The sequence below is a fragment of the Lissotriton vulgaris genome, chromosome 7 (assembly GCF_964263255.1).
Source record: "Lissotriton vulgaris chromosome 7, aLisVul1.2, whole genome shotgun sequence".
NCBI lineage: Eukaryota > Metazoa > Chordata > Amphibia > Caudata > Salamandridae > Lissotriton > Lissotriton vulgaris.
The window spans coordinates 1,764,484,585-1,764,510,138 of record NC_141695.1 but is presented as its reverse complement, the minus strand read 5'-3'; the positions used below and the strand labels follow the sequence as shown (position 1 = coordinate 1,764,510,138).

Below are 25,554 nucleotides of genomic sequence, written 5' to 3'. Positions count from 1 at the left end.
ACCTCAGGGAGTTTAGCTTCCACAAGGGTAGGTAGGTGCAACACCTCACTAAAACTAGAGCCATGTCTTTAGTTGGGAGACCAGTGTACCCAAGTCTACTAAGTACAGTGGTCTAAAGTTCCAGGAACTAAGGCCCCTGTGTAGCCCTAGGAAGATAAAGACAGGTTGCAACCCGACCATGAAGCTGCTCTTTGAACTGCAACACCAGGATGACAAACATCCAGGAAGGATAGATGAACAGGATCATGTGGGTGGAGATACTCTTGAAGAGGGAGCACCATTGGTTCCTCTAGTGACCTCAATTCAGAGTATGGGCAAGTGGAATCAAATGAACCCAACCTGCTAACCTCTGACCCCTCAGGGAATAGGTAACGAGTGCAGATGGCAAATAGGACATTCCCTCTGTTCCCCCTCGGAGGGTTCAGAACAGACCAAGGAGGTCTAGGTCCTCCTCTATAGAATCCAATGCTTCAGGCACTTCCATAGGGACCTCGATATCTAGTAGGAGGACAACTCTTTGGAAAGGGAATACCAAATGCTCAAACTTGAGAAAGCTAGGCTCAGACAAGAGCAGTTGTCCCTTGAAAAAGAGTCCCTGGAAGAACAGAAGACTAGGAAGAATTTGGGACTAGAGTCCCATGGCGGCAGCAACAGTGTCCCTAGATTCAGAGAAAGTTCTTTTGACAATAGGAACCTAAGCGGGATAGTACCTCCTTACCAGGAGAGGGATGATATCCATACATGGATCACTGCTTTGGAGAGGGCCTGCAAAGTTCAGAGGGTCCCTCAAGAGCAGTGGGCAGTTATCATGTGGCTCTCCTTTGCTAACAAAGGTAGAGATACGCTCCTTGCGGTTATAGAAAAGGATGCGGACAATTACTCAGTACTGAAGAGTGCTCTCATAGATGGGGTTGGATTAACCCCTGAACCGTATAGGACTACGTTCAGAGAAAGCCAGAAGCACACACCCAGGACTGGTTAGACTTTGTAGACAGTGCTATTAAGGCTCTGGAAGGCTGGCTTCATGGAAACAAGGTAAAGGACTATGAAGGATTGTACAATTTGATGAGGGAGCATAAACTGAGGAAGAGAACCTCTGAACTGACCTATGTATCTTTCAAAACATAGAATGAATCCAGTCTATTTATCAGCGGATGCAACATAAGTAAAAATATTCACATAAACATGTTACTCTTTAATTTTCCATTTATTTTCATTTTCATAATTTGAAATGAAGAGACATTTTTTATATATATAACATTTTTCATATTTTTTAAGACAAAACAGATAATTCAATGCAAAAAGATCATTATTTACAATAAGAAGTTTGATATGAACCCCATAAGCTAAACTATAAAGTGCTGTCAAATTATCATTCAGTCATACCACATCATTCATATGAAATCTTACACACTCATACTTGTGACATAATACAATGAAAACAAACAAAAGATGACAATACATCAGAGATCCCAATTAGTTCATTATGGCTATGTGTCCATTTCTCTTATTCTTAGTTCTGTCCAGTTTATGAGTCACTATGGGCCCAATGTAGGTAAAATTGATTTACTGATTTTCAATTACCGAATTTTAACGATTCGGTAATTGAAAATCGGTAAATCAATGTGGTGGACATGTAGGTATTTACAGATGTGTAAATACCGAATCTGTCACATTCGGTATTTACCGATTCTGTAAATACAGAATCGGTATTTCCCATTGATTCCAATGGGCTTCAAAGCCCATAGGAATCAATGGGAAATACCGATTCTGTATTTACAGAATCTGTAAATACCGATTTTTGCAAGGGTGCAGGGGGTGCCACTTTGACACCCTCTGGCACCCCACAAATAGGCATGTGCGCCATGTGGCACACAGACATGCCCTAAGGGCATGTCTGTCTGTCACATGGCTAGGTGTGCATGCACACATGTGCATGCACACCTGAAATCGGTATTTTACCACACAATAGGATTGTGTGGTAAAATACCGATTTTGTAGGGCCTTTGGGACTCAGAAGAGTCCCACCTACATCTGAGATTTACCGAATCGGTAAAAACACCGATTCGGTATTTTACAGAATCGGTAACTTTACCAATTCGGTAAAGTTACCGATTCTGTAAAAATGTGCTCCTACATGCCAAATCTTGTTTACCGGTCGGTAGCGGCCGAAAATACCGATTTTCGGCCGTTACCGACCGACTTACATCTGGCCCATAGTCTTTGACTTCTTTCTCCTTTTTGCTTCTTTATATGGGGGTCTCAGGTGTGTAGTGCCTACGTACGTTTCGGTGAGTTTATTTTATCACCTTCATCAGGGCCAACAACGACAGTACTAACAAACACATATATCTAAAAACAAGGGGTCCTTTATAACTGAAATTGAAAAGTACAGTATATTATATATTAATTAAGTTAAGTCTGTTGCATCCTGTTTACAAACGAATCCTTAATTCACATTTTAGTTTTGTTTAGTGCTACTGTGCATAGATTCTAGGCTCACATAACAGTGCCTGTTTAGAGATATTAAAGAGACGTAGAAGATTGGGTGACTAAATAGACGAGCCATAAGGTTTCCAAACTACACCCGAATTAGAAAGTTGGCATATAGTTTGATAAATGAAGTGAGAAGGAATAGAGAAGAATAGGAAGAACCAGAGATTAACTCTTCCAGCGTGCCCAGAATCAAGTTTCGATTGTGTACATCAGTTCCTCCACCAAGCAATATTATACTCATGTTCTGTTATGTTTCTCTTTTCTGAGCTGCCAAAACAAAGCGCCGGGACACTCCGTTGGAGTAGACGTGCGCTATAAAAATAAAGTATAACATAACATAACATAACATAACATGTGTACCTACCTAATAAATAAGAGAACCGCTTATCTTGGTGCAGTTCACTGAAGTACACTTTTTGAGACAGATTGTATAATCTGCAAGTGCAGAATTCTGAAAAAAGGGGATATAGACAAAGTTTAAATTGTGCTTTACAGCTTATCTCTCTCTTGAATCTCACCAAAAGGGATAGAATCCTACCTTTATGATGTGCTATAGCTCTCGATGAATCTATTTAATTAGGTGCCGAATCTTTGCCCTTTCTCACAAGGGGCTGGGCGCTAGATTAATGGCATGCTCATACGTTGGTCAGAACCTAAACAGAGCATAGCATACCGTAGTATTTATTACACAGAAAGTGCGGGCATATGAGATGGTTGCTATCAGTTATCTGAGTATGACTTAGGAGAGGCTTCTTACCTGTAAGCATATATTGCAGAATCCATCACGTGGTTTATACTTCTGAAATGCTACTCGCAGTTTTATTGTGTCTCTCTGGGTAGTATTTGCCTGTTTTAGAAAGACCGTAAAATACATTTGTAATATCTATAGGTCCCAAACATAACTCAGAAAACAGATTACCTCGTCTTACTGCTAGCGTTTAATCTTTAAACTAATATAGTGAGGGTAACTGTAACCTATGTTTAAACTAACCACTGCAATCAGCATTTAGTGAAAATTGTCGGCATGCGAAAATACGGGCGCAGGAAACAAGCTACTTCGTTATACTTTGGAAAATGCTAAACTCTCGCGTACTGCGGGGGGGGAGGGGGACATATTTAGTAGAGCGCAAAATTAAATTGTGCTGCTGCAAATAGGGTAATTTGTTCAAGTTATGATATATGGATATACTGAAAATGCCTCGTTGTTATCTAACGTGAGCAGCGTGAAAAAACTACAGCTGACATCGGGACGAACAAAGAAAATAAAGTCCCGTCAGCTTTTCACGGTAGCTTAATGCGTCTACTATACCCGGCTTCATTTTCTACGCACTAGTCACGTACCTGTATTGAGCTGCCACAGTACGGATCAACGTAGCACCACCTGCAGCCCACGGAACCGCAGCTAGGTGGTCTAAGAATTCATGCCGTCTTGTAAAGCTTTCATCATCATCATCATCATCTTTATTTCGGCAACATGTGCCATAAAAGGTACAAATGACATTACATCTAAAACAGTAAGTATTAAGATATATGCAACCATTAAAACATATGAAATCAATGTACAGGTATATAAGGACCAGCCATTCAGCATACTAGAAATATCGACAGCACAGTTTCTCATTTTAACAATTCATCATGGATCCCCATCTAGAAGATATCTCCTCTTATGCCAGACTATTTCCAGATATTTGGCTAGGGCAAAGACTATGTGCCCTGATAAATCGGTCTTAAGAACCCTATATGCCTGCAGACAGTGGGAGAAACCCAGGTTTTTACATAGTGGGACGATCCATTTCCTCCGCGCCGGCACATAAGCATCACAAAAGAACAATATGTGCAATTCAGTTTCTTGTTCAGATTTACACCCTGGACAATGTGACGGGGAAGATTCGGCCCATTTACTAGCGTAGGCCCGTAATGGTAAACTGCCATACCTCCACTGGAGATACAGTTTCCTGATTAATGCTGGGGATATGACATCTAAAACAGTTTCAAACTTATAGCTGTCCTTAAATATTAAAAATTATGATGTTAGAGTGCCTGGGCCTCTTCCTTGTAGATGAATAGCAAATTTGCTTTCCTGGTACTGAGTGATGAGCTGCCTCCGTGTAACCCTGGGACATGATGAGAGAGGGTCAGACCAAAGGGTGGGTAGCCCTATTTTCCCTAATTCTTTCTTGAAATAATTTAGCCTGGGAATTTTCCCAATGTTTGGGAGGGTGAGAATTTCTTGCAGTTCTAGCCTATAATTAGCTAGCTCTGGTATAGACCAAACCTACCCCAAAATAATAAGGGCCATAGGCCCATATCTTCATCAAGAGGTCTCAAGGCCAGGTCCAGTCTAATGGGCAACAGGGAGGTACTAGGGGGAAGTGATAGGAGCTGTCTGATACATTTATTCTCAGTTACTACCAGATCGCGATTGCACATGTGGCCCCAAAGTTCACTTCCGTACATAACCGCTCCCCTGGCTTGTGCTCTATAGATCTCTAGAGGGGAGCCCACCGGCTTAAAAGAAGATTTGTTTTTAGAGACCATTTTGATTATTCCACCTGCTATTTGGGCCAGCTTTAGTTGTGATTTCTCCCTTTGGTGCGCCCATGACATTTTTTCATTTAGGGTGATCCCTAGATAATCAAAGGTTGGGACCCTCTCTAGCATGTTGGGTCCAATGTACGGATTAGGGCGGGTTCTAGATGGAGGGTTGAAGACCATGTATTTGGTCTTCAGAGCATTGATCTCAAGGCCATGATCTTTACAAAATGCCTCGAAACCATTGAGAACTCTCTGAATCCCCATTGGGGACTTGGAGAGCAGAAGGGTGTCATCCGCGAAGATCATCACGGGCACCCTGCTGCCTCCAAGTTTGGGTGCGTCAGTATTCTCGACCCCATTCAGGTGCGCAATTACCCCGTTGACATAAAGGCAGAACAGGGTCGGTGCGAGCACACAGCCCTGCCTAACCCCCCTGTCAACGGGGGAATTTATTGGACAATATCCCCTCCCTGTCGCATCTGACCTGGGCGTAGTTATCAGTATGTAGTCTGATAAACATAGTTAAGAGATGTTGTGACACCCCAAGCCAGAGAGCACGGACCAAAGTTTCCTACAAGGTACCAGATCGAAAGCCGCTCGTAGGTCAAAGAATACAGTATAGAGGCTGCCACCCTCCAACTGTACCGTTTTCCAAAATATAATGGCAAGTCGGAAGACTTGGTCTATAGTGGACACTTTGTTCCTGAAACCCGCTTGGTATGGGCTCAGGACTGAGTTGTCTTGCATCCATTCTAATAGGCGGTCCAGAATCAGCCTGGCAAAGATCTTTTGGGGGACGTCTATTAGACTGATATGCCTATAGTTGACTGGGAGCAGAGAAGAACCCTTCTTGAAGATGGGGACAATCTCCGTCCCCAGCCAGGTAATAGGCACCGGCATCCCCTCCAAAATTGCATTAAATAAAACCTGTAAGTATGGTGCCCAGATCATGGGTTTGTTTTTAAATAAGTCACCAGGGAGTTTGTCCAGCCCAGCGGCTTTTTCTGAGGCAAATCTAGCAATAGCTGTCCCTACTTCTGCCAAGGTAAATTTGTCCGTATCCAGAAGTGGCGTGGGGGTCAACCCTGCCATCGAATCATCTTGGGCCCGAGTAGAATCTATATTGGCCTCAGTGTACAGGGATCTAAAATGATCCTCCCACACATTGGGTGCGATATTGGCTTCTACTGTCGGGGTGGGATCGGCTGAGCCATTTTTAACAATCTGCCAGAATTTCCTGGCATCTCGAAACTTAAGAGCATCAGTCATATCGGCCCAGTTGCCGTAGTCCCATTCGGTCTTGGCATTAGAAATGAGATGTTTATACTCCTTCCTCTTGGTTCTGACCAAGGAAATATTGTACTGGTGCTTCATAGCCACTAGTAGGTCAGCTTTAGCCTTTCTACAAGCGGCATTGTACCATGGGGCACAAGTCCCCCTGCCTTTTCCTTTGCGTTGCCTCTGCTCAGGATTCAGTACATCAGCTAAGGTACTACACAACTCTAGGTGAAGTACACCGAGTTCTCTATAGGTCTCCTCGGATGAGACAGGATGGTGTATAAGGTTGTCAACTTTTTGAAAAACCAGAGCACCTTTTGCATACAGCCTCTGAATATCCTTAGGATTTCCTACAATTTTGGGCCAGCGAACTCTGCATCGATTAGTAGATAAAATCGTTCTCGGATCCGTACGATCATCACCACCCTGTGTGTGGAAAGTGACACCCGGAACCAAAATTTTTAAACTCAGCGCATTATGGGCGCTGTCACCTCTAGGGATTACATTGAAATCCACAATTCTGGCCCATTCGGACGTTTCCACAAATATGTAGTCCAATCGAGAATTATGCCCCAGTTTATTAAAAGTCATTTTGGGTGGGATATCAGTCAGTCAGTCAGTCAAAACTCTTTATTTCGATTAATTAAAATCATAAAAGAAGCAGCAATACATACATACATTGGAGGAGCTTCGCGGGCAAGCAAGATGGCCGCGTAAGCTCGGAGCTCCGGAGACCCTCCGACCCTCCGCACAAATCCTGGTTGAGATCCTGTTCCACGATGGTGGATACTTGTTGGTGACTGGTCGTAGAGACGGGATCTGCTTTCCGATTTCAAATCCGGCACTCCTTGACGAAGATACGTTGTGTTGAAGTTCTGTGCCAGGGGCGGACCATTGTCCTGGTGATGGCCGATGGCTGCGACACTGCAGTGCACGATCGATGTGCCGAGTGAGCGACTCCTGTCCAGCTGGCGGAGTAAACGGAGTCGCGGAGTTGCGGAGTGGCCTGTAGCTGACTGAACATCTGTGGCTGATACACTCCGCGCCTGCCTGAGTATTCGAAGGGACCTCGGAGTGCCAATCCTTTGTTCTGCCCCTGGCTCCAACATGGCGGGTAGGGGCGACCCAGACAGAACGGCGAACCGGGCCAGCAGGAAGACGGTCCACCCCAGACTAACAAGATCGACCGGTACGCCCAACAGAGGACCTCCCCAACGGTGGGCGCTCACTCGAAGGATTCCCTACACGCGGGTTCCCCAGATGAGTCGGAGCCAACGCGCCGGGACATCATGAGGGCTATAGCTGGCATCAGAACGGAGATGCATAAGCAACATGAGGTCCTGACGCACAAAGTGGACACCCTGGCGATCGACCTCAACCTGATCAGGGCCGACCATGGTAAGACCAATGAAGTGGTCAAATCATTGGACATTAAAACCGCAAGTCTCACGACTGACGTCTCGGACCTGCAGACGGAGGTCCGGAATTTACGGTTGATCAATGACCTATTCTCAAGGCGGCTGGAAGACTTTGAGGGACGGGCCAGGCGGCAAAACGTGCGCATTATTGGGGTGCCGGAGGGTGCAGAGGACTCGGCCACTGACCTTTTTGTCGAGGATCTGATAAAGACTCATCTGGCCCCGACGGGCCTCAGCCATTTCTTCTCGGTCGAGCGGGCCCACAGAATGCCGGGCGGGCCACCGAAGACGGGTGCCACACCGAGACCCATCATCGCCCGCCTGTTCAATTTTAGGGATCGGGTTGTGATCCTACAGGCCTCGAGACGACACGGGCCCCTCAAGTTCCAGAACGCGGACGTTAATTTCTATCCGGACTTTACTAGGACCGTCCAGAGACAGCGTCAAAGTTTAGCGGGAGTGAAGCGGCGTCTCAGAGACTTGGGGTTGAAATACTCCATGATGTTCCCCGCTAAATTGCATATTGAGCGTAATGGTCATGCCATGTTCTTCGACATGCCTGAGTCAGCGAGCGACTGGCTGGACACTCTGCCGCAAAGAAGTGAAGAGCAGGGGGAACATTCGGAAGGTGCCTCTGGAGGCCCTGACCATCAGGAGTAGAACTCGTGGTACTAACTTTGTCGGTTGGTGTTCCTGTCAACTATGACCAGCAAGCCATACTGTTGCACTTTAATGTGAATATCCTTTCTCTAACATGGGGGGTGGCGGGAGGGGACAACGTGACCTCCTTTCTCCTCTAGGGTCTTCTTGTAGTTTAGTTCATGGGGCGACAGGCACACTGCTGGTTGGGGGGACTCTTTAGTCTGATGCAGGGGTGCAGGGTGGGGGGTGGGGTGCGGGGGGGTTCTGTTTGTTTTCCTTGTTTCTTCTTTCCCTTTTTAAGGCAATGTAATGTATGCTATAGTTCGTTTACAGTATCTGTGAGGTCTACCGGGGTCGGCGGCGGCTCGAGATTCGACGATGGGGGGTAGGAAATTGAAAGTCCTGTGATGGAATGTTAATGGCTAGGGTGACCGTATCAAGAGAGGGGTGGTACTGCAACTGTTCAGAAGACATATGCCTGATGTTATTTTGTTACAGGAGACACACTTGGTGGGTAATACGTGTCGTGCACTCAATAGGAAGGGTTTCAAAATGGTGGCACATGCTGGGTTCTCCTCGGGGTCCCGGGGGGGGCCGGAATCATGGTGCGCACGTCTCTCCCATTCAAGATTACCTCCACTATTGTGGACGAGAGGGGGCGGTACGCTGCTGTCACGGGGAGATGGGAGGGGCGGTCCTTGATTCTGGTTTCAGTTTATGTCCCTCCGGGATTGCAAAACAACACTTTTCGGGACCTCGGAAGCGCCATTTTGAATCTGCCTGAGGGGCTGCTTATTGTGGGTGGGGATTTCAACTCAGTTTGCTCCGGGACCTTGGACAGACATCTGCCAAGAGATCTACGTAGTTCACAATCTTGGTTGCCCGATTTCCTTGACACCATGGGTTTGATTGATTGCTGGAGACTTATGCACCCCACCCAGAACCAATACTCGTTCCATTCTGGGGCACACGGTAGCCTCTCGAGAATATATTATGTTCTGACCTTAGCGGCCCAGGCGCCGGCGATTTCTGAGGCCCACTTGTTAGCACGGGGAATCTCGGACCACTCCCCGGTGTGGGTTTCCTTTGATTTTGACATTGCGGTTACCGAGCGGCCAGTGGTGGTCAACCCATGGTATTTTCGGAATACGAAGACGCGTGGACTCCTGGCCAGGGCCATCGAGCTCTATTTTACTGAGAATACTGGGTCGGTCACGTCAGCTGCCACCTTGTGGGAGGCGTTTAAGACTGTGCTGCGAGGTGAGGCCCTCACCCTCATAGCGGACGTCCGAAAACACAGAGATGCCGACATGGTACGCATCGAGGCAGAGATTATGGAGCTGGACTCTCGATTGGAGGCGCTATTTGAAAATAAAGGTTTAACATTTTTTTTTTTTTAAATACATACATACATTGTGCGTTAAATGGATAAAATAGATACACATAAATAAATATGCGTACATTTGCAAACATTCATGTATATACACTACTTACAATTCATGATTCATACAAAACAATTAATAAGCAAATGTCTCCACCTAGCATATAAAACCGCTATGTGAGATATAATATAAAAATCTAAAAACATCTTTCAAATTTCCATGATTAAAAGAACAAAGGGGCCACCCTCTCAACCTGCTGTACTTAATTCATGCATATGCTTCTTTTATTCTTCACTCTAGCTGCGGTCACCAGAAAACTTGCTACGCTGAAGATGATCCGCACGCTACTCAGCAGTTGCAAATATAGAAGTGCGGGCCTCACCTGCAGAAACCCAGCTTCTCGTAACATGGGATATAGGAATTTTTTCCGTGCCTCGGAAACATTTTCACAAAACATAATTAGATGGAGAGTGTCTTGTGTCGAGAAGTTGTCACAAGAACATGGTGGTGATTCATCTGGTTTACCCCATTGTGGGAAATTTCCTAAAATGAAATGAATTAAGTTGAATCTAAATCTTATCAACAGAAAGCGATGGCACGGCTTGGTGACTATCTTCAAGTAAGGTTCAATGGATGGCGAAGTCTGTAAGACATAAATGCTTCTTACTCCTGATTTTTTAAGCTCCACCTCCTCCCTATCTGCCTCCAACATGATCCGGAAATTGTGTTTAATCCATACCAAATCCTCTTTATTAATTCCCTCTGGGGCTGTGTACAATTCAGGACGTCCCAGTCTGGCACATGCCGCTCTAACGTATGCCAGCCATGGGATTCTGTCTGCCTTGTCGAGGGCCAAGCAGTCTTTTAGGATGAGGTGATTGAGCGTGATATCCTCATTGAGCCACGTCTTTGCCCAACAGATCAGTGGGGCTGCTTTTAGATCATCTGTGATGTAACCCACACCTAATTCACAGTGTACGGACAGAGTCGAGGATGACTGAGGTACCGCCAACAGGGATCTAAGGAACCTGTTTTCTGCTAATTGTATTTTGCCCACAGGCCCGTAACCCCATATCCATGCCCCATAGGAGGCAATCGCGCAACACTTGGACTTGTATATTTTAAGCACGGCCTCCATGGGCCTAGCTCCCAGCCTTTTGGCGAAACTAAGGAGGGCTGCTGTGGATCTTGCAACAGCATTGCTTTTATGCTTCTGCTGGGGGCCCCAATTACCCTTCTCGTCGAATAGTACGCCCAGATAGGTGAATACTGGGACCCTAGAGACTTCCACACCCAGGCATTTGAATGTTTTAACCTTACTGATCTTCCTGCGGGCCCCAACGATCATTACATGGGATTTGTTACTATTTACTTTTAGATCGAGGGATTCCATGAATGTGCCAAAATTATCCAGCAGCCTCTGTAAACCTAGGCCTGTGCGAGCAATGAGTACGGCATCATCCGCGTACAGGAGGACCGGGATACCCGTTCCCCCTGCACGCGGAATGTCCGCACTGGCCCCGGACAGAGATTTTTCCAGGCCATTAATATAAATCGTGAAAAGGAGAGGGGCCAGAATGCAACCTTGTCTGGGATATCACCACTTACCCGGCCATTGCAGGCCCTTAGAGAATTTGCTAGGGTCAGGCAGGTAATTTGCGTTGCTAATGGTGACCAGGACTTCACTGGTGGGCCAGCCAGTTTCGGAATTCCCCATTGTTCGTCTTCCTCATTAGTTGTACCTTCTAGGAATAATGGAAGGGGCTCAAATTGGCAGTTGAAGTCTCCCCCAACCACATATGGGATGCCCTGGGGGAAAGTGCTCAAGAACAGGGCTAGTTCCTGGATAGTACTAGAAACGTTTGTTGTACCCACTGGTCTTGAGTAGACATTTATCAGTGCCAATTTGAATACATCAGACCATTCCAAGAGTACGCATTGAATATCTAGGGAATTGGTTGGTAGAGCCCTCACTTTACAGCCCAGGTGGGAAGCCACCCAAGTGAGTAGTCCGCCAGACGGGCGTCCCTTTCCCTTCCAGTCCGCCCAAATTGAGAACGTATCAAATCCTGTGCACCGATGGTCCTCTCTTGCCCATGTCTCTTGGAATAGGCAAACGTCCTGTGAGTCTATAAATGCCCCCCAATCAGGGGAGTCAAGTTTATTAGCCAAACCCGCCAAGTTCCAGGAAACAATGGAGATGGAACCCCTATCAGAGAGATCTGCATTAAAACAGTTAATCGGCCCATTTGTTGCTGGATCGTCCGGATCGAGCATAGGCTGCAGATAGTTCTGGTTACACGGGATAGGACTCCTCTTGTTGGAATGGGGGGAATGTTTCTTACTCAACCTGGGAGTGATAGGCTCACAGTGCCCGTCTATACCCCCCTTGTGGCTTCACGGTCCAACCTCCCCTTCACTGAAAGGTTACTAGAATTTGGCTGTCAGTCCACCATCTCTAGGCAACTGTATCTGTTAGCAGTCGGGAGGCCACCCCAATTGACCCTGTATACTTGTTCTCTGTAACCCTGTACACCCCAGGTATCCCATTTTCCATTCCTGGCAGGACGCCCTACAGTGTGCCAGTTAATGTCGTTATTCCAGTCACATGTTAGTCCACTCCTAGGGGGTAGAAAAAGGAAAGGCGTCGTGTTGCGATCCCCTCATGTCTGTCCTGAGTGTTCCAGGTACATATCATAATCAGCTGTGTGGGGGTCCGCAAAGTTAACCAGTATGCAATCGCCCTGACCGTTTTCCTTTCATGACCCACCCATGCTACCCTGCGCACTGTCAAGATCTTACTAGTTAGGTTCTGAGGTAGGGGCCAGTTTATGTTTAGCCAATGTTGGACTTTATTTTTGAGAGACCAGTTGACTTCCTCGTCAGCCTCACCCAGTTCTGGGACCCCCGTCATGACCACCACATAAGGGCTTGCCTCGGGAGGTAAGTTCACCGGTCGTCTCCTATGTTGCCCACCAACATTGTTGTTCTTATTTGGCTGCATGGTATGATCCCTGAGAGGAATAGGCCCCTCGCTCGTAGGGGTACCACAGGTTTTGGTGTTGGGTGCGGTTGACTTCACAGAGGAGAAGTCAGACTTAGTTTTTGGGTTAGTCACAATTACTGATGGTTTTTTTGTGACAGGAGCAGTGGGTTTGTCTGGGTTTGTGTTTAAGTTAGTTCCCCCGCTTTGTTAATCCCCCTTGGATTTAGTTTTTTTGGGGCATCACACAGGTCAGCTATCTGTTTTTCGATACGAGCTAGTCTTAATGCGTCTACAGCTATACCCGGCTTAATTTTCTACACTCTAAGTCACGTACCTGTATTGAGTTGTCACAGTACGGATCAACGTAGCACCACCTGCAGCCCACGGAACCGTGGCTAGAATTCATGCCGTCTTATAAAGCTTTCTAAATCGGCCGTAAGCTGTTGCAGCTGCTAAACACGTACGTGTTTGTTCACCTAGCAGGAACACAGTAAAGGGACTAGCTATTTGGGAAGTTACGCGTACTCTCGAAAACTGAAGAAGGACTAATGTTTTAAGTTTTCCTCCTTATGTAAGATGGCGTCCAAAGAGATCAATTCGCACTTATTAGGACAGATGACAATTTATGCCTAAGGCGAATGGTAGTTATTAGAGTATTTCACCAGAGTTAAATAGGCTGATAGATTATTGCAGTTTCCAAAACGTGATAAAATTCATGCATGAAGGCTCGAGTTTTTTAAGGAAAAGAAGACTTACTGCTGAAGTAGAGATCTGTTCAGTGGCATAATTCAAAGGGCGATAAAGAGCTGTGATTACATTTAACTAAGCAGTTACTATCCAAACTATCTCTTCGTTGTGTCCATGACGAACTGTGTCCAGATTATAAATCCAGAATGTTTCTCGCTGTTTCCTCAGTTTTGTCATGTCTTTGCCTGGGATTGCATGGATACGCTCCAGAATAAGCCATTGTATGTCTTTTTCTGTATGCTGATATTGTTTATAATGTGCTACCATAAGCGCATTAACTTTACCTGTTTTTATGGCTGACTTATGCTCAGATAGCCTCACCCGTAGTTCTCTTGCTGATTCTCCTACATACCCTATATTACAAGGGCATAATAAAAGGTAAACTATGTTTGCCGTTCTACAGTTGGTCATTTCTCGCAACTGTCCGGACTTGTTGCCATATGTCCATGTCTGACTCGTGATGGCTTGATCACAAGCGTGGCAAGTGCCACATTTGTGCTTCCCTTTTGGTAGTGGTTTGCCATCTATGGTCGTTTGACTGAATTTTTTTCAAATCTCATTCTGCTGTGGACCAATTTGTCCTTGAGATTAGGGTTTCTCCTAAAGGCCACTAATGGTTTGCTAAGTTTTGAAGTTTCATCATTAGTGTTTAAAATTTTCCAGTTTCTGTGGATCACTTGTCTGATCTTATTATTTAGACTAGAGTGATTCAATACGCAGACTAGTTTTTGGTTCTCTTGTTTGGGGGTAGGATTTATCAGAGCATCTCGATTGTAATATTTAGCTCTTTTAAGTGCTTGGCGGACCAACCTTTTAGGATATCCTCGTGCCAGTAGACGGTCTTGCAGTTTGGATCTTTCTGGCATGCTGGATGATAACTGCTATGCTCTAATATAGTGTTTTTTGCCGTAGGTTTCCTGTACAAACTCACTGTAAGCTCTCCTTCTGTACTTTGTATCCAAATGTCAAAAAATTCAACTTTACTTGAAGAATAGTTGCTGGTAAACTTAAGATTCTGATCAGCTAAGTTTAGCCATTCCATGAATTCCTTAAGCAGTTCTTCCGTCCCAGACCAAATAAAGAATATATCATCTATAAATCTTTGCCATCTAGTGATGTTTTCATAAAATGGGGCTAGATCGTTAAAGATATGTTTTATTTCAAATTCTCCCATATATATATTGGCAATGCTGGGGCACAAGAGGCCCCCATACTGACTCCTTTGATTTGCTGAGAGAGATCTTGCTGGAATTCGAAAAAGTTGTTGTGTAGAACAATCTCAAGACATTCGAAAAGGAAGGTATCGGGTCTATCCCCCGTGTCCTCGCTAGGAGCGCTGCCATCGCATCCATAGCTCGGTCCTGGGGGATATTTGTGTACAGTGATTCTATGTCACACGTCACTAAAAATTGTGTGTTGTCATCAAAGGCTGTTTGTTCTAGGGTTGAAATCATATGGCCTGTATCTTTTATATACGACTCATACGTAGTGGTTAAAGGACATAAAAAAGTGTCTAGATACTTGAAAAGTGGTTCTGTGCTGGAGTTTATTGATGCCACTATGGGTCTTAGCGGAGGATCTGCTACATTTTTGTGCGTTTTTGGGACACCATAAAACGCAGGTGTCACAGGGTTAGATTTAATTAGAAAATCCATTTCTTGGAGACAGATATAGCCTTCAGTAAAAGCTCTATTGACTGTTTCCTCAATTTGGTTTTTTAAAATGAGTAAAGCTCTCTTGCTGGTCTTTTTATAGTCTTTTTATAGTGTTCTTCTATGGATAGCATCTGATTTATTTCATTGGAATACTGATCAGTGTCCATTATCACTATCCCTCCTGCTTTGTCACAGGGTTTGATTGTTATGGTTGCGTTATCTTGTAACGTCTTTAGACCTTTTCTTTCTGTTGCCTCCAAGTTAGTTTGAGGCGCAGGAATGTATTTCAAGATTTTTTCTAACTCCTTCATCACATTTTTCTCAAAAATGCCCACTTCTGGGCCTAACATGTCTAGTGTTGGCGAGAAGTTAAATGGAGGTTTACAGCCTGACATATTAACTTCTTCCTCTCTAGTTTCTGTGCCATCAAAGAATTTTTTAATTTATTTATTTTTCCCCTTAACACCTTGGCTGCTAGGCGTTTTCCCCTCCGGTGCTGACTTTTTTAAAAGCCCCTTTATTCATGACGAGCTCAGCTCGTCATCAGCACAGCTCAACTGTGCATCATGACGAGCTGAGCTCGTCATGAGCATCGAAAGGGTTAATAACTTTCAGAACCAACTACTGCAGCAGTACCTGGTGGACTCTGACCTCTTTCCAAGAACAGGGAAACAAGGCAGACAAATGGGTCCGCACCAGAGTCAAGCAGAAAAGCCATGGTAATGGAGGTGACCAGAAGAAGCAAAATTCTTCTAAACCACAGAAAAAAGTGGGGACATGATAAAAAGGAATCTTCAGAAGGGCCCCAAAAACCTGCATCTGGGGGTGAGTCCCAAAATTTAAAAAAGAAACCATGGTGTTATTTATGTAAAGTAAAGACCCACTGGACAAGGGTTGTTGATTGTCCAAAGGCCAGAGAAAACTTCAACTACCACTGCTCCTAAGGTACCTGCTCCTTCTCCCTTATTGCCACACCACCGCTGTTTCAACAGGGGACCCAGTGCACCCTGCGGCTCTTTTGACTGCCTCCAACGATGCTCACCTGGGTCAGGAGGCCCTTTAATTCCTGAGCAGCTCTCCCGCAGCGTGGGACGTGTGCGGGCATGCCTGGGGCGTAAGAACCCAGAAGAGACTGGGCTGGGCCATCCCCCTGACAATTATGTCACTGCCCCTCTCTGACTACACTCTCACAAGCCACCCGCCGAGGACTAAGAACTGTGGATTAAGGTACTGTTTGCTTATCCACCAAGGTCCAAACTAAAGAACTGTCATTGTTGTATCATTTGACGGGGTTTTGTTAACTTAAAGTGCCACGCATTAGTAGCCCTAAGCACTGTAATGGACAATCAACTATGCACCAGCGAAAGAGCGCTTCGCCCAGTAATTGGACAATGGACTGTGCACCAGTTGAAGAGCGATGAGCCAGTAATAAATAATGGACTGGGCACCAGTGGAAGAGCTCTAAGCCCAGTAATGGACAATAGACTATGCACCTGTAGAAGAGCACTATACCAAGTAATGAACAATGGGCTATGCACCAGCGGAAGAGAGCTAAGCCCAGTAATGGACAATGGACTATGTACCAGCGGAAGAGCGCTAAGCCCAGTAATGGTCAATGGACTATGCACCAGCGGAAGTGAGCTAAGCCCAGTAATGGACAATGGACTATGTACCAGCGGAAGAGCGCTGAGCCCAGTAATGGACAATGGACTATGCACCAGTGGAAGAGCCCAGTAATGGACAATGGACTATGCACCAGCAGAAGAGCGCTGGGCCCAGTAATGGACAATGGACTATGCACCAGTGGAAGAGCCCAGTAATGGACAATGGACTATGTACCAGCGGAAGAGCGCTGAGCCCAGTAATGGACAATGAACTATGCACCAGTGGAAGAGCGCTAAACCCAGTAATGAACAATGGACTGTGCATCAGTGGAAGAGCCCAGTAATGGAACTTTAGTGGAAGGACCTTGGTCACTTGCATCGGTAGAAACACTGGGAAGTTCATTCACAATTCATGCATATATAGGAAATTTACAATGACATAATTTAGTCTTCATCTGAAAAGCTGCATAGGGAAAGATACACATATAGAACGGGTTGGGAGGGGGCAAGTAACAGGAGTGAGCAGAAAACAACATCCATAATAAATAAAGTGGACATTTCATCAAAATGTGGCAACAAAAGTGCATTAATAAACACTCTGCTATACATTATATTAAACTAACTTCATGTGCGTTCATGTTAGATTATTATAACCAGATTGGACCCATTATTAAATTCATTATTCAGAAACATTTTCCATAATAATGCAAATCCTAAAACCATTTCAACAATCACAATTTGACAAATTATATACTGCTGTTGAGAAGTGACGATAACCAGCTCAGAACCTTTAATCCAAAATACTTGTGTGTTTAAAGAATCTCTTAGACCTTTTCATCTCTACTCCCTTTTCTATTCCTCTTTTTTCTACGTTTAACCGCATCTGACAAGAGCTGGAGGAGCCTGACACTCACAGGTTGTCTCTCTTCTTCAGGGGCTCCTCCTGCTTCAGATGCCTCCTGCAGTAGCTGGTGGGTCACCTTGGCGGTGGCTTCAGGGATGCTCCTCGGTGCTGTCGTCGCTGTCCTTGGTGTGGTTCTCTTCTATGAGAGACGCCTAAAGAAAGCAGAAGGTAAGAGTCTATTCAAAGTCCCATTTCAAAGTTTAAAGCAGTGAAAATGCAGGTGCGATATAATGTGTTCTCTTATTTCAGGTGCGACCCGTGGTGGCAGCCGTAGATTCATCTATGAACCTGCAGTGAACTATGGGAATGTGGAGACAGGAAACCGAGCACAGGCTGCAGTGAGTGCATTATATGAAATCTATAAATCTATATGTACAGCCTGTAACGAAGAGCCTACTCCCAAACTGCAAAGAGTAACACACATTCTTACCATAAAGATGTATGTACATATAACAGACATATAGCCAAGCACAGGCTGCAGCAGTGGTTGAAGTGGGAGAAAAAAAGTAGGGGAACTGTGGACGGAGAATCAGAAGGCGGGAATCACCTGTGGATTGGGTTAGTGGGCGCAGTCAGAGGTATAGCAGAAACAGCAAAATATCCTAATTTTTTATATTTATTTCCCATTTCACTAACCGGTTCCAGCTTATTACGTTATTTAATGTAACCGATGGATACACATGTTTATTTAAGGTTTAATATTGTAGTGTAGTTCCTATATTCCCAATAGGCTCTGCGCATTGGAATAATATATCCTGTAGTTTAGACGTAGGACTGGGGTCGACTAGGTCTCTACTGAATATATTAAACTTAATTGTGAGTGCCAGGTAGCTCAGAGGTCACTATAAACTTTCTTGACTTCACACGAAGGGATTAGTTTCTGACAACCGCATAAACATGTCAACTTTGTTTCCCAAGGATAATAAACGTATCTCTAGAGTCGCGGAAACAATAGATAGCTATTTTACTCGGTCAATCGTACGTGCTTAGTTTCTCCAGTGGTGCTGAGAAATAGAGAGACGGTCGGTTTCAATAAAAAGTATTTATTGAACAGTCTTGTTTCTCAAGCATAAGAAATGTACTGCTACAGTCGTAATACTGGTTATAAAGTACAAGGCATATAGTACGATAAGTATTATAAAGTAGTACTGTAAAAGCATGATATGGTTTCTAAACCATAAAATACATAAAATACATACAATGATAAAACAATGACTAAAAGTACTCAACTGGTGCATCTAAAATGCGCCTACCCCGGTGTACCTAACCTAAGTCTAGTACAAGGGAAGAAGTAAGTGAGGTGTAGCTTAAGTTTAGTATTCTTTGCCAAGAATCTATTCCAAGAATTCTCTTAAGGGTCTAATCAGCTCCGTACCTTGGTTTTAGAATGAAGGAGGTCTTGTATCTCTCTCTCAGGACTCGATTTCCCAGCATCCCGCAAGGGTAGCCTGGAAACACTGGAGCTGGATTTCTTGGCAGGAGAAAAGACAGCGTCTCTCAGTGCGTCAGCTGGAGGATCGGCTTCCTTCGGCACTTGCTGCTGCAGGGCGTCGGGCAAGCAGTTAGTCGGTCTGCTTCAAACCACCGTGTGTTTGTCTGGGCAAATGTAGGCATATTTATACCTTGAAGGTGCCAAGTTTGACGTATGATTGGACATAATAACGTCACTCAAAGACTCAGTTCTTTGAAAACTCCATGATTTCCTAGATAAATTAGTATTCAGGCGAGGGGAAGTCCCTAGCTGCTGAAGGCGGGTTTCTCTAAGAAATCGTTGTTGATTCTCGGAACTTAGTGGAAGTAGCCATGCCGTATTTGGGCTGCATAGGCTTAGTCTAAATATGGTAATGATTTTTATGCCTATATAATGATCGGGTAATTTATACCTATATATGGGCATGAATCGGGAAACTTACACTAGGGTCCTAGATTCCTACACAACAATATGAGTTATTGACATTAAAATACAGTCGCAAAGATGAATATGTTTCCAATCACAGAATCTCCCAAATATCCTTAAAAGTGGAATTGCAAGCCATTTGTCTCTCAGCCATGGCTTCTCTGTCATCAGCCCTTCTCCTCCCTTTTTCCACAAGAGCAGTTCAAGCATACATAGCAAAATATTCTAGTTCGTAAATTTTTTCCACATAATTATGGCTCTGCCATATTTGCCACATAATACATAATCTGCTGCATAATCTAGCGATTTTAACTAATTGATTATAGCTGAAATGTATCAAAAATTACTAAAACATGTGACTTGTGCTGCTGTGAAGTGGAGGGCCCTCGCAAAGGTTGACTGATCACATTTCGCCCTGTTCAGTTGTATGTTCCACTGATTCTAATAAGGAAAAATCTTTGCAGAGACTGTTAGCATGTGTAAAAATGGCAAAATAATAAAGTATCAGAAAATGTACAGCGCCATTAATACCAGTGTAGGGTGTCAGAGGACTTTACATCATACATATTACATAGAGACAATCAATCATACGTGTGTAAAACCATATAGGAAATGTTACAAAGGACTATAAAGTGTAGAAGACACATAATAAATGTAAATGTAAATGTAAACGTATTGGCATTTATATAGCGCACTACTTACTCGTAGGGTCCCAAGGCGCTTCGACCGCTGCGAAAACCCTTCCTGGCTTCCCTGAGAGATGGTCCCTTAATGGGTATCTCCAGGGTGAGACCAGGCATCCCCGGCAGTGAAGATGAGGCAAGCTAATGCCCAGAGTTGCCGAGTGTGATCACTGATCAGAGTGGGCACCGAGGCGAGAGAATTATCGAGTCCGCTGACCCTGGTCCAGAAACCTGCCGCGCCGGGAATCGAACCCTGGTCCCGGGCCGTCCTCTGCTCTCGGGTCTGTCGCCTCTAACCAGTGAGCCACACTACTTCACATTAATAAACATTCCAGTAGGCAGCATAGTTTAATAGAGATCGGTCTGGAGCAACACAAAGTCAGAATTTAAAATGTAATACCATGGTTGGGGGATCGTTTTAGTAATCAGAATTGATTTCTACCCAAATGATCCCTTTTTTGCAACATTTGGATAATCAAAGACTGGGAGAAAAACCCATAATGCTCCAATTTATACCTTGCAGTTTGCCTGCAGCTCTTACATGACAGTTAATAGCTTAATGTTCTATGTTAGGATTTTAACTAAGCAAGCTAATGCCCAGAGTTGCCGAGTGTGATCGCAGATCAGAGTGGGCACCGAGGCGAGAGAATTATCGAGTCCGCTGACCCTGGTCCAGAAACCTGCCGCGCCGGGAATCGAACCCTGGTCCCTGGCCGTCCTCTGCTCTCGGGTCTGCCGCCTCTAACCAGTGAGCCACACTACTTCACATTAACAAACATTCCAGTAGGCAGCATAGTTTAATAGAGATCGGTCTGGAGAAACACTAAGTCAGAATTTAAAATGTAATACCATGGTTGGGGGATCGTTTTAGTAATCAGAATTGATTTCTACCCAAATGATCCCTTTTTTGCAACATTTGGATAATCAAAGACTGGGAGAAAAACCCATAATGCTCCAATTTATACCTTGCAGTTTGCCTGCAGCTCTTACATGACAGTTAATAGCTTAATGTTCTATGTTAGGATTTTAACTTATTAACTGCAAGTAACGAAAGGGTCTCTCTGACAAAAGCAGTAACCCACTGACCTATTTACATTATGTGCACTTTGTGATCTGCCGGGTACATCTTATTAGCAGAAGGCACAGTCTAGTGGTTCAACGCTGGCCCTTTCAAAACAGTACACTGCACGAGCGGTCCAACCCCGTAACTCGAGCCTTGCCTGCCTCTCGCTTCACTTGCTGCTAATTGAACAAGCTGCACTTTATTGAAATTGTTTTTATCATTTTAATGTTGTTTTAACACTTGCTGTGCTGGGAATTTTTATTTGGGAATTTTGGCTGAGGGAGTGGGAATCGAACCCTGATATCTTTTACGCTTTTCGACCGCATTCCACCATTTCACTCACGACGGTGCGGTCTAGTAGATCAACACTGGCCCCTTTAAAACGGGACGCTGTGCGAGTGCGCAGCGGATGCGCCTAAGGTAAGCCCATCTGCGCCCGTCAGCGGCCCGGAGGGGGCCGGGGCTGGGGATGCGGCCAGGTCTGTTCAGGAGCCGTCCAAGGTAATCACATATGGCAGGCACTGCCTTCTAGACTTTGACCAGTGCTCTGCTTGCAGACCTCACTTATATATGTTGGGGAACAATCTTTCCCTGAGGTACAAAGACTGTAACTGGACAGTCTGTCCTTCTCTCAGAAAGCGCAAAGTTAAAATGGACACAACAGCCCCTAACAATAGAGCAGACGCTTCATGTAACTTCCTGAGGGCCTCTTTACTGAATGTTCGCTACTTAAAAAAACATGATTTGAAATGTATGATTTTTTAGCCAACTCCTCCCCCGATTTTTTTGTTTCTGACGGAAACCTGGCTAATGGATGGGTCCAATCCTACTATTGCTAATGCGATCCCCCAGGGCTATAAGATTTTGAGGAAGGACCGCCCCACGGGGAGAGGCGGCGGATTAGCCGTAGTATACAAGAACTCCTTATCCTGTATTCCCTTAGTAAATACAGAAATAGAGGGGAATGAGAGTCTGGGTTTTCTCCTGACATTCTCGTCCCAGCAATCTATGGCAGGAGTAGTAATCTACTGTCCTCCCGGACCGGCAAATAACTTTTTGGAATCCGTCAACCATATTATCTCCCCCATTGCAGCTAAATACAGCCATTGTATGGTCCTTGGTGATTTCAGTCTTCACATGGACAAGTTATTGGACCCGGATTCCAAGACACTGTATGAATCCTGTGATATTTTCAACCTGACTCCGTATGTAGGTCTTCCCACCCATGACAAAGGGTACATCCTGGATCAAGTCTTTTCTTCAAACCAGATTTACATGGATGTCCCACTAGCCCTAACTTGGTCAGACCACCATCTGATCGTGGTTACAATTCCTCGAGAGTATGCAAGGCCCCAACTTACGGACACAGCCAGGGCCAGTCACCGTGTCAGGCCATTCCATCTGAAGACACTGAGGCCATTCAGTGTGCTATGCAGTATCATCCGATTCCCTTAAGTGGTACCCTGGAACTTGATGTGCAGGCCTTAGAAGGCTGGTTACCCTGACAGGCCTTGGAGCCAGTCCCCCCCTTTAGTGAGGTTCGCCAAATCCAACCGTATTTTGACCCCTTGGTTCTCTGAAGCCTTAAGAGATAGTAAAAGGGACTGTAAACATCTTGAAAGAGAGTGGAGGAGAAATTATAGCTCCTATGATAAACTGACTTACAAACTTGCTTTGAAAAATCATTACAAGAAAGTACATGAGGAAAAGAAACTTTTTTGTCAACAAAAATTGATTTGGCAGCTAATAACAGTAAAACCCTATTCAATGTAGTAAAAAGCTTCTCCTCCCCTACGATAATCAGCCAACCGTTTGTTCCTACAAGCGAATGGACTGATCGTATGGCCTGCTTCTTTTATAAAAAAATTATCCCGGACTCCTTTGTAGCGCAGTCATTGGACCTGGAGGATGTCAGGGGACTTCAGTTAGATGTTTGTCCCCTCTCCAGTACGTTTCTTGCAGAATTCCCTGTGATCAACTCTGAGCAATCTCTGGTGCTTATGAAATCACTGAAATCCGGCGCCCCCTCTGATCCCTGCCCAGCTAAAGTCTCTATAGCGGAAGTGATCATCCCTATAGTAAGCCCTATTTTGAACACTGCTCTGCAGGAAGGTTCCATGCCCCAACATGGAAATACGCCAACATTCTCCGGCTATTAAAGAAACCTACGGCAGACCCCGAGGCCGCCAGTAATTATAGGCCCATCTCACTTTTGCCTGTTTTTCCAAGGTTGTGGAAAAATGTGTTACTGGAGTCTTAACGAATTATGTAGAGACTAATGGCTTGTTGCTCTCTAGTCAGTCATGTTCCAGAGCTAATTTTAGCACTGAGACTGCTTTACTGGGAGTTGCGGAGACAATTAAGGCTACATTGGACAGAGGAGGTAATGAGGTTCTGGTTTCACTGGACCTCTCTCCGCAGCCTTGGACACCGTGCCCCACACTAGATTAGTGCAAAGACTCAGCGAGAGCCGTATTGGTGGCACGGTATTGAGTTGGTTTGTGTCTTTTCTGTGGTATAGCAATAAAAGAACTAGAGTGCTCTAATGACCAAGAGACCTTATGTCAAGTCATTACTACACACTTTCTTCGCCTTGTACAGAACCTTTTACCGAGAGCCCACTCTCCTTCGGGAAACCCTAGCACTATTACGTGACCAAGAGTCTACTACACACAGCCTTCATTCTCTACACAGTTCCTCTTTGAGAGGCCTGTCCATCTAACACCCAAGCCCATTAGGTGGATAAGATTATACTACGCACACTCTTCTCCTTGTACAGAAGTCTTCATGGACAGTTCACTCCCTCCAGACACCCAAGAACCATTAGGTGGATAGAATGTTATGTTAATTATTTTTATAGAATGCTCGGTTACCCGGAGGTGTCCTGGCGGTATTAGCTCAACTATACTGAGAACAGGGTGGCACGGAGGTATTAGCTCAACTATACAGAGAACAGGGAGGCACGGAAAAATGTAGCTGGAAGGAATTAAAAGTTAAAAGGCCAGGTTTTGAGTTGTTTCCTGAAAGTAAGGAGGTTAGTGGAGTTTCTCAAACTCCAGGGGAGGGCATTACATGCTTTGGCCGCACCTTCAATGAAACTTCCCCCCCCCCCAACAAGGTTTTCTTCATGGGTGGTACGCTCACAAGATTGGCTCCTAGTGAACTTAGGGTTTGTTTGGGAGTGTACCATTAAAACTGGATAGTCAAAAAATCAGGACCCTGATCTTGTAGAGCCTTAAAGACAATACGAAGTGGCTTAAATTGCACCTGTTTCCTAATGGGCAGCCAGTGTAGTCTTTTAATTTTTTGGGCTACCAATACGAATTTGGGGGTGCCTGTCTCCAGCCTTGCTGCTGCATTTAGCAGGATCTGCAATCTGTTTAGATGTCGCTCTAGGATGTTTAAATAGACCCTATTGCAGTACTCCAGCCGGGATAAGATAATGGATGAGACAACTGTTCGTAAACTGTCTTCTGGTAGAAAAGGTTTGACCTTTTTTAGCAGTTTAAGGGAATTAAAGGTGGCCGAGGTTGTAAAGTTTATCTGGTCCTTAAAGTTTAGTCTGTTATATCCACCATTATACCTAGATTTTTTGCCTTCTTTGTGTGTTTAGGGAGGATGCCCAGATCTTCTGGCTACCAGTCCGAGGTTCAGAAATTAGCTTTGTTTCCGAACATGAGGATCTCGGTTTTGCCTGAGTTTAATTTCAGCAATTTTGCGACATCCAAGATTTGACTGCTCCCATGCAGTCTTAGAATTTCTTGCTCATGCCTACTTCTTGCCCTGGTAATAGTGACACTAGAATTTGTGTGTCATCTGCATATGAAGTGAGACTAAAACCATATGATCTGATCAAAGGGGCCAAGGGAGCCACATACACATTAAAAAGGGTCGGGCAAAGGGACGATCCTTGTGGAAAACGGGTTCGGTTAGAATTATCCATGGACACATTTGATTTCCTGTCAGGTAAGAAACGCTTTTAGCAACCTCCACACCTTTCCTTTGACTCTAATCTCAGACAGACGGTTAATCAGAAGGTTATAATAGGTTCAGCATAATGAGGGAAGTCTCACCTGCTTGGTCCAGGGCTTTCCTGATTTCTTCTGTTGACTTTATCAAGGCGGTCTCCGTACTGTGCCCTACTCCAAAGTCATACTGCGTAGGATCCAGAACATTATTTTTGTAGAGAAATGCACCCAGCTGAGTGTTTATTTCTTTATCCACCACGGGGTGTCTCCCAGTTTAGGAATTAGTGCCGTCACAC

The 25,554-nt window shown here is 44.8% G+C and overlaps 1 protein-coding gene across 2 annotated transcripts in view; it reads left to right on the top strand.

The window, feature by feature from the left end:
- The window catches only part of LOC147706615 (uncharacterized), a 190,873-nt gene that overhangs the window by 91,693 nt on the left and 73,626 nt on the right, over window positions 1-25,554 (top strand). For both annotated transcript variants that reach the window (XM_086933105.1, XM_086933106.1), the window contains 2 exons: window positions 17,678-17,815; window positions 17,897-17,985. In XM_086933105.1, coding sequence (XP_086789231.1) covers window positions 17,678-17,815; window positions 17,897-17,985 — 227 coding nt within the window. The remainder of the gene's footprint in view (window positions 1-17,677; window positions 17,816-17,896; window positions 17,986-25,554) is intronic.